This window comes from Callionymus lyra, chromosome 6, assembly GCF_982586985.1.
Source record: "Callionymus lyra chromosome 6, fCalLyr1.hap1.1, whole genome shotgun sequence".
In the NCBI taxonomy this organism is placed as follows: Eukaryota; Metazoa; Chordata; class Actinopteri; order Syngnathiformes; family Callionymidae; genus Callionymus; species Callionymus lyra.
The window spans coordinates 30,364,251-30,378,546 of record NC_141823.1 but is presented as its reverse complement, the minus strand read 5'-3'; the positions used below and the strand labels follow the sequence as shown (position 1 = coordinate 30,378,546).

Here is a 14,296-nt window from a genome sequence, read left to right as displayed (position 1 = left end):
GTTTGCTGCTTCTCTCCGCCCAGGAGTCTATCAGTGACTTCTACTGGTACTATTCTGGGAAGGATGTCATCGATGAGCAGGGCCAGAGAAACTTCTCTAAAGCAATAAATGTGGCCAAGCAGGTTTTCAACACACTGACGGAGTACATCCAGGTATGTCCCACAATACTTGAAAAATCACTATTGTGTAATTACCTTTGCACGAAGTGAGCTTTAATTATTATTGATTGTATTTATTTATATTCTATTTTGTTAGGGTCCCTGTACTGGCAACCAGCAAAGTTTGGCTCACAGTCGATTATGGGATGCTGTGGTTGGCTTCCTTCATGTCTTTGCTCATATGCAGATGAAACTGTCTCAGGTGGGAAAGTCGAAGTCACGTAGGATCTAAACAATTATGAATCTATATTTCAACCAGCGTGTTTCCTCTCAGGACTCCAGTCAGATCGAGCTGCTGAAGGAACTGATGGACCTGCAGAAAGACATGGTGGTTATGTTGTTGTCGATGCTGGAAGGTGTGTTGAAGCACGTCAAGTTTATATTAGTCAGTAGTGAATGATGTGGTGAAACTTGTCTACTTGCTGCCTCAAAACATAGTTTAAACAACAAGTTTAATGTCTCTTCTTCAATACTCATCTCACTTGTGTTTCTCACTAATGATATTTGCCTCATTCTGATCCAGAAGCTGTTTTCTGAGATAAATTCAGCTTAACGACCCTTTTACTGACAAAATTAACTCCATTTAAGATGTAATGCATACATTTATTTCTTGTTCTTTTTTTTCTTTTTTTTACTAGGCCGCACAGTAAGAACAAATAATTTAGAATCATTTACTTGATATTTACTGTATTGAAGGTGTTTTGTTTTTAAAAAAGATGTTCTTATTTGAACTCACATTAGCTTTCTTGACACATCGAGACGCTTGTTTCAGTCAATTTTACACACAAATAATCCTCTATACTTGTGGAGAAATGTTCTTATATGAAGGTTGGTCAGTAAATATGAAACCACATTAAACCGGTCTGCGGTGCGAAAAGGTTTGGGACCCCTAATCTAATTGATATTAAACTTTATAAATCTGTAGTTTATTGGAGATTTAAGAATGAAGATGCTAATACTTAAAATGTTCTCATCCTATGAAGTTATATATTTTCCAATTCACGAGTAAACAATATTGTACTGCAATATTTTTTAGTGATGTCATATGCTGTTGATGATGTCACTTGTGATATCTATGCTCCTCTTAAAAATGTCTTAACTGTAGGATTTATAATCACCAACATTTCAATCAACACTTTTGATACTTAAATTAAATACAAAAAGGCAACAGTTTTGAAGAAGACCCTCACATGTTCATTACATTAATACAAACATCTCATGACTGATACAATGTTGTGACACTATCAAGTTGAGACGTTACATCAGCTGAACAAGAGCCTAAACACTAGACAGCAATAACAAGTGTAACCATGTTTAACCTCTGAAATGTTGCATCTGTTCCTGAACTTCTTTACTGCTCTGGGGTTCGTAGGTAATGTGGTGAATGGAACTATTGGGAAGCAGATGGTGGACATGCTGGTGGAGTCCTCCAACAATGTGGAAATGATCCTCAAGTTCTTCGACATGTTCCTCAAGCTCAAAGACCTCACCTCATCTGATTCTTTCAAAGAGTACGACCCAGATGGAAAAGGCAAGAATGAGCTCATGACTTCAAAAATGTAGCATAACATCTCTAATGTCAAACACCTCTGTAGGTGTCATCTCAAAGAGAGACTTCCAGAAGGCCATGGAGAGTCATAAGCACTACACACAGTCAGAGACAGAGTTTCTTCTCTCATGTGCGGAGACGGATGAGAATGAACTTTTGGACTACGAAGAGTTTGTGGAACGCTTTCATGAGCCTGCCAAGGTGAGGTTCAGCGATTTATCTTCTCCTCCCCCTCAAAATAATGATGATTCAAACGATAAGCTTTTTTATTTTCACTCTCTAATGAGTATTTATCCTACTCGTGTTTCTTTTCTGCAGCAACAGACGGACTATTCAATTACACTTTTTTGTTTATGCTTAACTTGTTTTTGCGATTAATTTTAAATGAAAGTTGTTTGTATCCCCTTGAAACTTGAGGTATTTTGTGAATTTCTTCCACTCAGGTAGTTTATATGTTTTAGTAGATATTTTCTTGAATACTTTGTAATGATTAATAGAAAGCTGACTTTTGCTGGTTCAAAGCTCTGCCTTTAGGGCTTTTGGAATTATGAGACGGGAAGAATGTACGATCTTTTAAAAAGTGAAGGACAACAAAAATTCAAATGCAATTACAAAGGTTGTCCCATTAAAATAATATCCTCAACGACCTTAAGGTTGCAATGCGATGAGCACCAAAGTTTAATGACAGAACGAGAACTAAAGGAGATTCTTGGACTGATCAAAACTGTCACTTGTTCTGAAACTGTGTTTACAGGATATTGGCTTCAATGTAGCTGTTTTGTTAACCAATCTGTCGGAGCACATGCCCCATGACGCCCGGCTTCAGACCTTCCTGGAGCTGGCGGAGAGTGTCCTCAACTACTTCCAGCCATACCTGGGCAGGATAGAGATCATGGGAAGTGCCAAGCGCATTGAGAGGGTCTACTTTGAGATCAGCGAGTCCAGTCGAACTCAGTGGGAGAAACCACAGGTGAAAAAAGAAAGAAACAAGTGAATGTTAAAGATTCAAGATAAATGAACCAAACATGCAATTCTTCATCACAGGTGAAGGAATCCAAGCGACAGTTCATCTTTGATGTCGTGAATGAAGGAGGGGAGAAGGAGAAGATGGAACTGTTTGTTAACTTCTGTGAAGACACCATTTTTGAGATGCAGTTGGCAGCTCAGATGTCCGATGCTGGCGAGCGCTCGGCAACGAAGGAAGAGGAACGAGAGAAGCCGGACGACAACACAGAGATGGGCTTCTTCTCCGTCACCACCATCCATATGGCGCTGTTGTCTCTGAGGCACAATGTCATGCTGCTCATCAAGGTAATGAAACGTTATTACACTATTTCCTTCCCATTCCACTCCTGTCACGTTGCCGTGCTACTATATATATTAGGTAAAAATTAAAGTTAAAAAAGCTTATAATGCATTTATAAAATGTTTTTTTAAATTAGTAATTTTTTGTAGCATCTTTGAAGCAGTTTCCACCTCATGTTGTAATGGGAAAAGTGGAGGAAGAGACTCTAGTACTAACAATACAATAATAATTTATAATAAATAGTCAACAGAAGTCACATTTTGATGTTCATTATTTCCAGGTTCTGTCGATGAAGAGCTTAAAAAAGCAGATGAAGAGGATCAAGAATATGACGACGAAGGACATGGTCACCACACTGGTTTCCTTCTACCTGTCCGTGCTGTTTGGACTCCTGCATGTTGCCTTCAGCGTGGCTCGTGGGTTCTGCAGAATCTTTTACAATACTCTGATGGGAGGCAACCTGGTGGAGGGGGCCAAGACCATAAAGGTATGTCAAGGAATCACAATATCTTCTGGGCTTCAGGACTTCACCATGTGAACCTCCTCCATCATGCTCAGGTGTCTGAGCTGCTGGCCAGCATGCCTGATCCCACCCAAGATGAAGTGAGGGCCGAGGGGGACGAGAGGGAGAGAAGAGATCGAAGCTCGGCACAGGAGGACCTCGCTGACCTGGCAGTCAACACCAGCGACACAGAAGTTCTCTCAGACATCTTCGGTCTGGACCTCAGAAGAGAGGGTGGGCAGTACAAGATAACCCCTCATAACCCAAATGCTAGTCTGACGGACCTCTTAAACTTGCCTGTTCCGACCCCGACACCTACTGCCACAACCCCTGAGCTCAGGCACAGGCCTCAGGTAAGAACTGGACTATAAATCAACTTTGTAATGTGACAAATAGTTCATTCATTGCAACATGAATAATAACATTCTAACAGGATTTAAGAGGAAATGAACCTGAAATCCGCCACAAAAAACAAACAAAAGTACTTGTACAATCCCACACACCCTTTATGTCTGTCATGGCTCATTTAACGCACAACAGGTACAAATTAAAATGACGTGATGATGAAAGAAAAAGAAAAAGAAAAAAGAAAAAGTTCAGATATTATAATTTATTATTTCGTACTTATGGATATGACAGCATTTGATCAATTTCATTATATAAGGTAAAGTAATAAAATAAATATTGTGTGTTTTTGGAAGAAAATTACTTTAAAAAAATTATTCTGTGTCAGTGTTTTTGATTTCTTGGACCTTTAAAAGCTAAATTAGTTAAGTTAAAACTCTATATCCGAGCCACTGCTTTAATGCAGTTTTGTGGTCACATGGGTAATTGGGCAGGTCGTCCTGTCACAGTAAAATAGTGAAGAGCTCTGATACAATGATAGTTGGAGTTCTCGCCATCAAAGAAAATTATGGAAAACACATCACATTTTAGACAGTGCTGGAAGCAACTTTGTGATTGACTATGTATCTTCTCTCTCTCTTCCTAGACAAAAGACACTCCATCTGAAAAGGACGAGTCGCCTCAGATCGAACGTGAACCAGAGAAAAAAAGGTATAGAGGTTTTCTGTATGTTTACCTGGTGTTGAGATGCTGTCTGTTGTACTTGCTCTGGCTGTTTCAGACACACGGAGGAACAGCAGAAGAAGGAAATGCCAAAAGTAAGAAGACATAGATCTTCAAAGTCTGATGAGCCGGACCTGCAGGAGTCAGTCGTCCTGAAGAAGATCATCGCCTACCAGAGGAAATTACTGGTATAAAGATGTATCTCTGTCACGTCTGAGACTCTTTCTTAATCGCCTCTGTCTCCTCACAGAACTACTTTGCCCGGAACTTCTACAACATGAGGATGTTGGCTCTTTTTGTGGCATTTGCCATCAACTTTATTCTGTTATTTTACAAGGTAAAATATCCAGATATCCCTTAGCAACACCCAACAAAGGATATGTTCCAGAGGTGTCAGTATTATCTAGATGTTAGACAATGTCAGAAAAGTAATATCAATGCTATTGCATGTTATGACTTGTTTTTAGTAGCAATAAAAGTGTATCATCAATGTTCCTTTTTCCCCTCCAGGTCTCCACATCCTCATCCGTGGTGGAAGACAAGCAGATGGTCTACTCCAGTAGCCAATCAGAGCACAGTGTTCAGTGGGATCCAGAGGCCACGATAGAGAGGATGGACGATGTTGTGGATGGAGCTGGATCCTCCAGGAAGCCTGTCACGGTGCGCTTCGTCCTGGAGGAGAGCAGCGGGTACATGGAGCCCACGCTGCGGATCCTCGCTGTCCTGCACACGGTCATCTCCTTCTTCTGCATCATCGGATACTACTGCCTCAAGGTGGGTTTCTGGTTCTGGGGTAACTCGGATATAGGCTCGACGTGTGATTACATGTTCTGTGTGTGTGTTGAAGGTTCCGCTGGTGATTTTTAAGCGTGAGAAAGAAGTGGCCAGGAAGCTGGAGTTCGATGGTTTATACATCACGGAGCAGCCGTCAGAAGACGACATTAAGGGGCAGTGGGACCGACTTGTCATCAACACACAGTGAGACCTAAGTCTGCACACAAAACTCTTTGCACCGTGACCCAAAATTAAACAGCAATATAGTAGATGGATAGATCTACATTTGATGAACATTTGCCATCAATTAATTGTTTCTACTCATTAAATTTTACTTTTATTCATCAAGTGCTGAAATGTCAATTTAGAAGTTTGTTCAGTGTTTTACCAACAGTTACACTGTATTCACAATAATGTGCTTTATTTTTCACTTGAAATGCCTCATTTTCATATATAAACATTTGACATATTACAAAACTTGAAAATATAGTTTGATTATTTAGGTTGTGATCGTAGTACAACGGATGAGAATCAGCTTTTTAGTTTATTTAAAAAGGTTCAAAGTATAAAATCCAGTTGATGCTGACTTTGAGCACCAGTGTGTGATGTATTGTCGCTGATCAAAGTCATGTTTTTGTATTCCAGATCTTTCCCAAACAACTACTGGGACAAGTTTGTCAAGAGGAAGGTGAGTCACTTTGTACAGGGAAAATGTCATGAAGCAAAAATATATTTAGTTTGCTCCGAAAACAGTGATGATATTAACTTTATAGAATATTTAGCATCATTCATACAACCTTGTATTAAACATGGAGTCAGTGAACGCTTGAATTTCTTCAGGTGATGGATAAATATGGAGAGTTCTACGGTCATGACCGCATCAGCGAGCTGCTTGGCATGGACAAGGCTGCTCTGGACTTCAGTGATGCTCACAAGAAGAGGAAGCCCAGAAGAGACGGCTCACTGGCAGCAGTGTGAGTGTTCAGGGCTCAACTATCCTGGTCTCATTATTGTGAAGATAACATTCAAATGCCAGTAGTTTTGCATTCAAACCTGTCCTCAAACATAAAGCATCATCATCTTTATATACGTTCTCTTCGATCAGGCTCAACTCCGTTGATGTGAAGTACCAGATCTGGAAGCTGGGAGTCGTCTTTACTGATAATGTAAGTTGTCTGCAGCAGTTGATAATGATCCTGGTAATGTTAATAGAGAGATATCAGCTTGTTTTTGAAAATCGTTGTGATGAATTTTCACCTTTGAACATTTAGAATGTTGCATCATTGAAATGACAATAACGCTTTTGACGAAGAGATACTTAAGTTTGTCATCTAAGCTGCAGCTCTACTGGTGCTTGTTGTTTTTTGTAAATTAAGCCAAGACAAATTTAATTTAACAAAATAAATGGTTCTATTACAAAAGCTAAATGTGGTCCTGTTATCAAATTGAAAACTATGAATAGAAATAGATTAAATTATGAAATTCCTATTAATAGAATCCAGTCGACATAGTCTCTTCCCAATCCCCAGAGAGACATTTTGACAAAAATAAATTTTGACAACAATTCTGACAAAATATTCTCGCCAACACGCCATTATCATGTGAGTAAAGCATCGCGAGATGTGAAATAAAAGTTCATGATAACAAATAGAAACTAGACCAGACATGGTTTACTGTACTAAAATCATTCACGTTGAATAAAACGAGACGAGAAATTGTTAAATTAAATTACAAAATGTATTGTGAGTGTGTTTCAATAGTGGGAAACAAATAAAATGGGTAGAAAAACAAACACATACTTAAACATAATTTACTAAATAAATACATTAAAAATAGCTTTTTCATATGAAATGAAAACATAGTCCATAATGTAACATTAATCAAATAATTCCAACTCTTTCCAGTCGTACCTCTACCTGGCCTGGTACATGACCATGTCCATCCTGGGTCACTACAACAACTTCTTCTTTGCTGCTCATCTGCTGGACATCGCAATGGGTTTCAAGACGCTTCGAACGATCCTTTCCTCCGTCACACACAACGGCAAACAGGTAGAGCTTCCCTCAGGAGGATGTGTTTGTGTGCACCATACTTTAACATCACGTTCCTCTTCACGTCGCTTTGCAGCTGGTGCTGACGGTGGGCCTGCTGGCTGTGGTGGTCTATCTCTACACAGTCGTGGCCTTCAACTTCTTCAGGAAGTTCTACAACAAGAGTGAAGATGGAGAGCTGCCCGACATGAAGTGTGATGACATGTTGACAGTAAGCCACGTTATCATGTTCAGTATTAAAATGACTAAAATAAACAGCATATTCATGTATGATTGGATCAAAAATACTGAAACATTTCTGGTGAAACATGTAAAATTAGCCTGAAATTATTGTTTTATTGAAATATTTGTTAGAGTAAAAGTTGAAGTTAAGCATCCATTTTGATTTTGATTTCTTCTTCCAAACTAAGTACAGCTGAGTTGAACAGAACAAATCATGGACAGTGGTGGTGGTTCTTGTGTATGAACTCACGTGTCAGTATTAATGAAGTGACATGATTGGATGAACATTCGGTCCTTCTTCTAAACGGTTCTGCGTGATTGTGTCAGTGAAGTCTGTGGAACCGTCAGTAGAGTTGGTGCAGCTCCATTTATGGCCAGAGAGTCATGGGTCAGAGATCTGAGTTTGACAGCGTTTCCCTTCAGACTGTGTCCTCAGTCTGGCCCATTCCTGGAACAATTTCATGGTTTTTATTTTGTTTATTTACAGTTATCCACGTACTGCCTCGTGCTATGTGAGCCCTGTATCTTCCATACAGCTGCGACAAAAATAAACATAACGATCTATTGACGCAAACATGCAGACAATTGCATGTTTGTTGACTATTTCACTATTTTTAGAGCGGTTTTATTGGTGAAAATCTCAAATGTACTGCTTTAATTTGAGCAAATCTTTAAAGCTGAGATAAGCTCTCGGGTAAAGAGGTTAATTCTCCGGGAGGAGAGACCATCTCCAGCTGGGATTTCTGTCAGAATAAGAGTGTGAGCAGTGATACGTTCTTAGAGAATCAAATGAACAGCAGGTGTCAGACTCACTTCTCTTCACTGATACATGATAATGAAATCTTACTTACTGTGCGAGTGTTTCCGTCTCTCAGTCTCCCTGAGTGCAAAAGTGGGAGATGTTTATAAGCAAAATACATTTGTTTAGATGTTATTATGATTTGCCCATAAAATAACTATATATGGAGGTGTGTTTGTGTGCCCGCATGCATTCGTGTGTGTGTGTGTGTGTGTGTGTGTGTGTGTGTGTGTGTGTGTGTGTGTGTGTGTGTGTGTGTGTGTGTGTGCGTGTGTGTGCTAGTTTCAGGACACACTAATCCGTTACAGTCATCCAGCCATAGCATTCCATAGTTGCACAGTTTCCTATTAAGGGTCAGGTCTCGGCTGCGCTTCAGGAAGGTGACTGGACTCAGTGAGATGAGGAGTGATGAAGAGAACACATTTGTTCACTTCTCTTCACTGTAAATCCTTTACAATAACACACTGTAGGAGAGGAAGATGTAAGCGCATGTGTTCACGGCCTGTCAATCAACCTTCTGTGCAGTATGTTAGTTGTTACCATTTATTTGAACAAAATGAATAATAGTAATTTAGATTATTTTAAAAATAATAATTTTACCTTATATCCTGTAGACATGTTGGTAAAATAATGGAATATATATATATATTGTATGTATGATTATTGTTTTCACAACTGCTTTGCTTGCTGGTTTTTAAATATGTTAAGTGCTTTTGTGAAAAGTCACGCCTTTAAATTAAAGTTTTCTTTCGTTGTTTGAGACACAAGTGCAGATTAAAATAATGGAAATGGAGGATCAAATTGAAGACTTCATGCTGCCTTTAAAACATTATGAAGAGTAGATGAAGTGAAGTAAGAGTATCAAGGAAGGGAAAGAACATTTTTCCAGCAGCACAAACACCAGTACCTGCAGCCGCTCACTACAACTACTACCTCCATAAATGACTCTTTGTTTGATTGTCAAGTGTTTGACGCCGTCTTCCTTCTCTGCCAGTGCTACATGTTCCACATGTATGTGGGCGTGCGAGCGGGCGGAGGGATCGGGGATCAGATCGAAGACCCGGCCGGAGACGAGTACGAGATTTATCGCATCATCTTCGACATCACCTTCTTCTTCTTCGTCATCGTCATCCTGCTGGCGATCATCCAGGGTGAGACGCTGAGGAGATGAAGATGACGTTTCTTGAATAATCCATTGCTAAATGTTCTACTTCAGGTCTGATCATCGATGCTTTTGGAGAGCTGCGAGACCAGCAGGAGCAAGTGAAGGAGGACATGGAGGTAACATGGTGACGGAAGCACAAACCTCTGATGCACAAGTGAATAATTGAATGTTTGTTACAGACCAAATGTTTCATCTGTGGAATCGGCAACGACTACTTCGACACAGTGCCGCACGGTTTTGAAACACACACTCTGCAGGAGCACAACTTGGCCAATTACTTGTGAGTGGACACTGGTGTGTGTGAGCAACTGTTTGACCTGATGACCTCTGCGTGTCTTTCAGATTCTTTGTGATGTATCTCATCAACAAGGATGAAACAGAGCACACAGGCCAGGTCAGTCCACACTTCAACATGTACACTGGTTTATTGCAGGTGTTACGAACTGAAAAAAAATCCTCTTCAATGAAATCAACGAAGTAGTTACCATTAAATTTTGTTCCTTTTTTAAATGAACAAAATTAAACTCAACATTGAATATGAAGTTGCTGTCAAACCCTCTCAGTGCGTATTGGTATTCTGGCGATACAATCACAGTTTACATATATACTCTATATATTATATCATAATACTATAGGAACAAGGGCATATTTGTAGAAGTACTTGACTCTGGTGAATTTACAGACCACATGACTCTTCATTAGGTCGTAACTGCTTTGGTTTGTTTTTGAAACCAAAATATGTTGAAACATCAGCTTTAAAAAGCTGCTTGAGTCAACTGTATCCTCTCATCCTTAGCCACCACCAGGATACCACCTGATTTCATCGTTTCTTCAACATTCAGAGGACATAATGACGGCTCCATCTAATGGCCAAAGTTGAATTGCAACACAAAAATAAACCGATTCCTTGAATATTGTTAATTGTAAATATAAAAATATACTTACATTATTTTGCAAACACTTTATTGAAATATAAACCTCAAAAGAAGTGTGATAAAATTAAAATATTAACAATTTTGAATACATTGCTGTTGAATACTGATATACTATCTTGGAAAAAAATATTGCAGCATACCAGTGAATTGATGTTTTCTTTACACATTTACCAGCACACAACTCCCGGCTATAGATCACTTTTGAAATAGCAACATAGACTTATAATTTAAATAGAGATGGTAGCAACCAATCAGACGTCACTAAAAAGAGCAGTGTGTAGAAAGGCATCATGAAAGTTGTTGCTGTAATCTGTGTCTCCAACTAAGTTCTGTGGTTGTGTAAAAGTTGATCTGCTGTTCAAGTATCAATGACCAATCAATGACAATGAGCTTCTGACCACTGTATTGATGAAACCATGATAAATAAACAGGAGAACAAGTGTGTAACTGTTTCCTGTGGTCTGTCCTGCAGGAGTCCTATGTTTGGAAGATGTACCAGGAGCGCTGCTGGGAGTTCTTTCCTGCTGGCGACTGTTTCCGGAAACAGTACGAGGATCAGCTCAACTGACCTGCTTCGTTCTTCTAGCAAATCCGTGCTGGTCCTCAGACCTGGAAGGCGACTCTTCACCGAGAGGACCTGCGTTTATTTTTGACCTTCGACACCAAGCCTTCGTCCAAGCTCTTCCAAATCCAGCCAAACGACTCTGTCCGACTTCCAGCACACGTTTTTTTGGACCCTGCAGAAGCTTTGTACATAGAAGCCATCATGTGCTGGCGGACACTGACTGATCCTCTGGATCCTCTCGCAGGAGAGCGGAGCAGAAGAAGAGTTCCTGACTCGATGTTCATCCGATGTTTACAAGACTCTCCATGTGTTCACTGCATGTTGCATGTGAGTGTCAGGAGTGGACATGAAACACTGCAACCTGCTGTAATCCAACACCGCTGCAATAATCTGCACTCACTCCGAGTCAAGGACACCTTCATGGACGCCGGGGTCGACTCCCAATCTGACCTTTGACGGCTTCAATTACCGTCAGTTTTTGATGTTATTGCCGTGTACACGTCCAGTCAACCGCGTGTGTGTGCGTGTGTGTGTGTGTGTGTGCGTGTGTGTGTGTGTGTGTGTGCGTGCATGAAGGGCTACACTCTCTCATTGCTATCGTTTGTGTCCAGACGGACCAGGAGGCTCTCACCGAGGTCTGGACATGACTCTGAAGGTCGGTCACATAATTCAAGGTCAAGGGTGACCACGGTCTGCTCTGACCACTGGTAACTTATATTGACCTTGTGACCTGAAAACCCGGTGAGCTCGGTGAAGCCGTGTAGGCAGTAGCAGCGGTGAGAGAAGTCTGTCATCCGTCAATCACTGAAGCCATGGAAGCCGAGCGATGTGCGTGAAGGAGGCACTGCAGTGGACGACGAGTCAACGGTGGAGCAGGAGGAGGTGAGAAGATACAGTGCCTTATGTGCGGGAGGAGCTATGCAAGTTGAAGAAAGGAGAACCTTCACATGGACCCTCATCCATCAGCTGTGCAGAGAAGAGGGACCTAGATAAATGTGGAGTCAGCGTATTTATTCAACACACGCCGGACCTTTACACTGCTGCGCTAATAAATCCCCCCCCCCCAACTGACCCCTCTGACCCCTGTGTTCGTTAATGCGCTCATTAACCATATATGGTCGCATCTCATATTTCCAGCTCACCAACATGGAGGACAGTGAAGAAGACATTCCTGTCATTTTTAGGAGTTTCCTGCTCAGTTCTGTGAGCGGCACTGATGGACGGGTCTGGACAGAACCTTCAGCTACTGCTCGTCCAGCACTGGAGCCAAAGAACATATGAAGGAAGAAGACAAAGACGGAACACTTAGTTACCTCTGCCAAGGAGCACAAAGGTTTCACGACTGGTCAGAAATGTTCTGACCGAGTTGGTTCATCTCAAGTCTTGTTGTTCACCTGTATGTTCTTTGACTGCTGCTGCTGCTCATGTGGCAAGAATTACTTTAAACTCACAGAAAAGTTGACTCTTTAAAACACAGATTTGAGTCACTTAAATAAAGGCCAGTTTAAGAGTAGGTAGGTAGAATACCAGTAACCTACACTAACTAACTGGTGGTGTAGACGCACTTTTACACAGGGGCAGCTGGTGAAGAATGTTCTAGTTGTGGATCTTTCCCGGTACATTTCAATGCCTGTACCATTGGAAGAATCAGTCGAAAACTAACTTTGTTCTTGCTACAAGTACAAATCCATCGCCATGGAAACAGTTTTGATGATTTGATCGTAGCATGTGTTAAACAATCTCATCTGAAAATGAGCTCCTTGGCCGAGGTATGCTCTGTTTCAGAGCTTTCTTTCATGATTTTAACTCCTAAATTAACTCCTAAATCCAGAATGTGTAGTCGATGGATTTCAACGGTAAACACAGAAAAGCCATTTAATGAGACACTTTTACCTTATTAGCAGTTTACGGAAATGTTGATCATTTTATTTTCTAATGATTGAGACCAACATGACAATGTCTGTATCTTATTTAGTGTTGAATGTGTCTTTTGGAGGCGAGTTTTATTTTTTTCTGGGTGAAAGAAACAACAATAATATGTTTGTTTCTCGGTTCCATTTGCAACAACATGTCAACACACGTTTGATAATGATCAATAATTCTCTTCTGCACAATTGATGAATCCGGGTCCTGGAACTAGAGCGACAAGTTTTACTAACGCGCCACAGAAAAAACTTTTAGACAAATTACTATCAGCCCATGTTAGACATAAATAAGTGATAATCACAGTAGATTATATGAAGCACACTTTTACTAATGTGGTGGATCTAAGAGAGGAGCGTCACACTGAAGTGACGCTGTTTACGCACACGCCACAGTTAGTTCCACACATTCGTCTCTTAACAATCATCCAAATAAACTCTCCACACGTCCCGGTGACGGAACACTAGTGTGAGTGTGTGAGTGAGTGTGTGAGTGAGTGTGTGTGTGTGTGTGTGTGAGGAGATCAACGCTGAGGCAAGACGAGAGACCAAAACTAGAAAGTGTTCAAGAAAAAGAAGTTTATAAAAGTGAGAAATGAATCTCATGCTAACATGAAACTTTTCATTTCAAGTCCAGATTTGTACAAACGGTCGTCATTTCAACGTGAATGCAGCAAACGCAACATTTCTAAACAGGTTTCATTTCTAGATTTCTACGCTTCTTCACGAGGTCACGTCGGGATGTGAGCGCGTGAATGCTGGAAGGACTGTTGACTAAAAAGCTCCTTCTTAGTTTCTTTTGAGGATGATTTTTATGCAATGCAGCCTCACAAAGTTCTTCTCTTTTTGTAAAGACTTTATTCTTTCAATACTGTCATTGCATGTTTATTATGCAGATTAATAAAAGTATATCAAAGACATTGTTTAATAGGGTTATTTAAGATGAATAAATATTTATGTATTACAGTATTTTAAGTGTAAGATTTGACTGCATCTTTTTTGAGGAGAGTTGGTGTTTGTCCGCCTTCGTTTTTCCCCGATTAATGTTTTGATTTCAGCTCAAGCAATAGCCCTTCAGGGAGTGTGTGACACGAATGATCCAATAAACTGAAGCTTGCTCAACTAAAGGGGCCTCGTTGTCCGTGTCGTTGCTCGTGTCTCTGCAGGATAAACTGCAGATTCTGGCTCAAAACTGACTGGAATGTCAGGAGGTCTTCACGTCCATGTGCCTTCACTTGTGAACAAGATCCCGAGTTGACCACATCATAACCATATTTGAG

The 14,296-nt window shown here is 40.5% G+C and overlaps 1 protein-coding gene across 1 annotated transcript in view; it reads left to right on the top strand.

The window, feature by feature from the left end:
* ryr2a (ryanodine receptor 2a (cardiac)) overlaps positions 1-11,097 on the top strand; it is a 79,514-nt gene extending 68,417 nt beyond the window's left edge. The window contains exons 93-116 of the mRNA XM_087792713.1: positions 24-152; positions 256-360; positions 433-514; positions 1,531-1,689; positions 1,754-1,908; positions 2,462-2,677; positions 2,752-3,018; positions 3,294-3,500; positions 3,572-3,868; positions 4,507-4,571; positions 4,642-4,771; positions 4,834-4,920; positions 5,094-5,357; positions 5,431-5,561; positions 6,003-6,045; positions 6,198-6,331; positions 6,463-6,523; positions 7,262-7,408; positions 7,485-7,619; positions 9,424-9,580; positions 9,646-9,710; positions 9,774-9,874; positions 9,937-9,988; positions 11,002-11,097. Coding sequence (XP_087648839.1) covers positions 24-152; positions 256-360; positions 433-514; positions 1,531-1,689; positions 1,754-1,908; positions 2,462-2,677; positions 2,752-3,018; positions 3,294-3,500; positions 3,572-3,868; positions 4,507-4,571; positions 4,642-4,771; positions 4,834-4,920; positions 5,094-5,357; positions 5,431-5,561; positions 6,003-6,045; positions 6,198-6,331; positions 6,463-6,523; positions 7,262-7,408; positions 7,485-7,619; positions 9,424-9,580; positions 9,646-9,710; positions 9,774-9,874; positions 9,937-9,988; positions 11,002-11,097 — 3,285 coding nt within the window. The remainder of the gene's footprint in view (positions 1-23; positions 153-255; positions 361-432; positions 515-1,530; positions 1,690-1,753; positions 1,909-2,461; positions 2,678-2,751; positions 3,019-3,293; positions 3,501-3,571; positions 3,869-4,506; positions 4,572-4,641; positions 4,772-4,833; positions 4,921-5,093; positions 5,358-5,430; positions 5,562-6,002; positions 6,046-6,197; positions 6,332-6,462; positions 6,524-7,261; positions 7,409-7,484; positions 7,620-9,423; positions 9,581-9,645; positions 9,711-9,773; positions 9,875-9,936; positions 9,989-11,001) is intronic.
* The last annotated feature ends 3,199 nt before the right edge of the window (positions 11,098-14,296 follow it).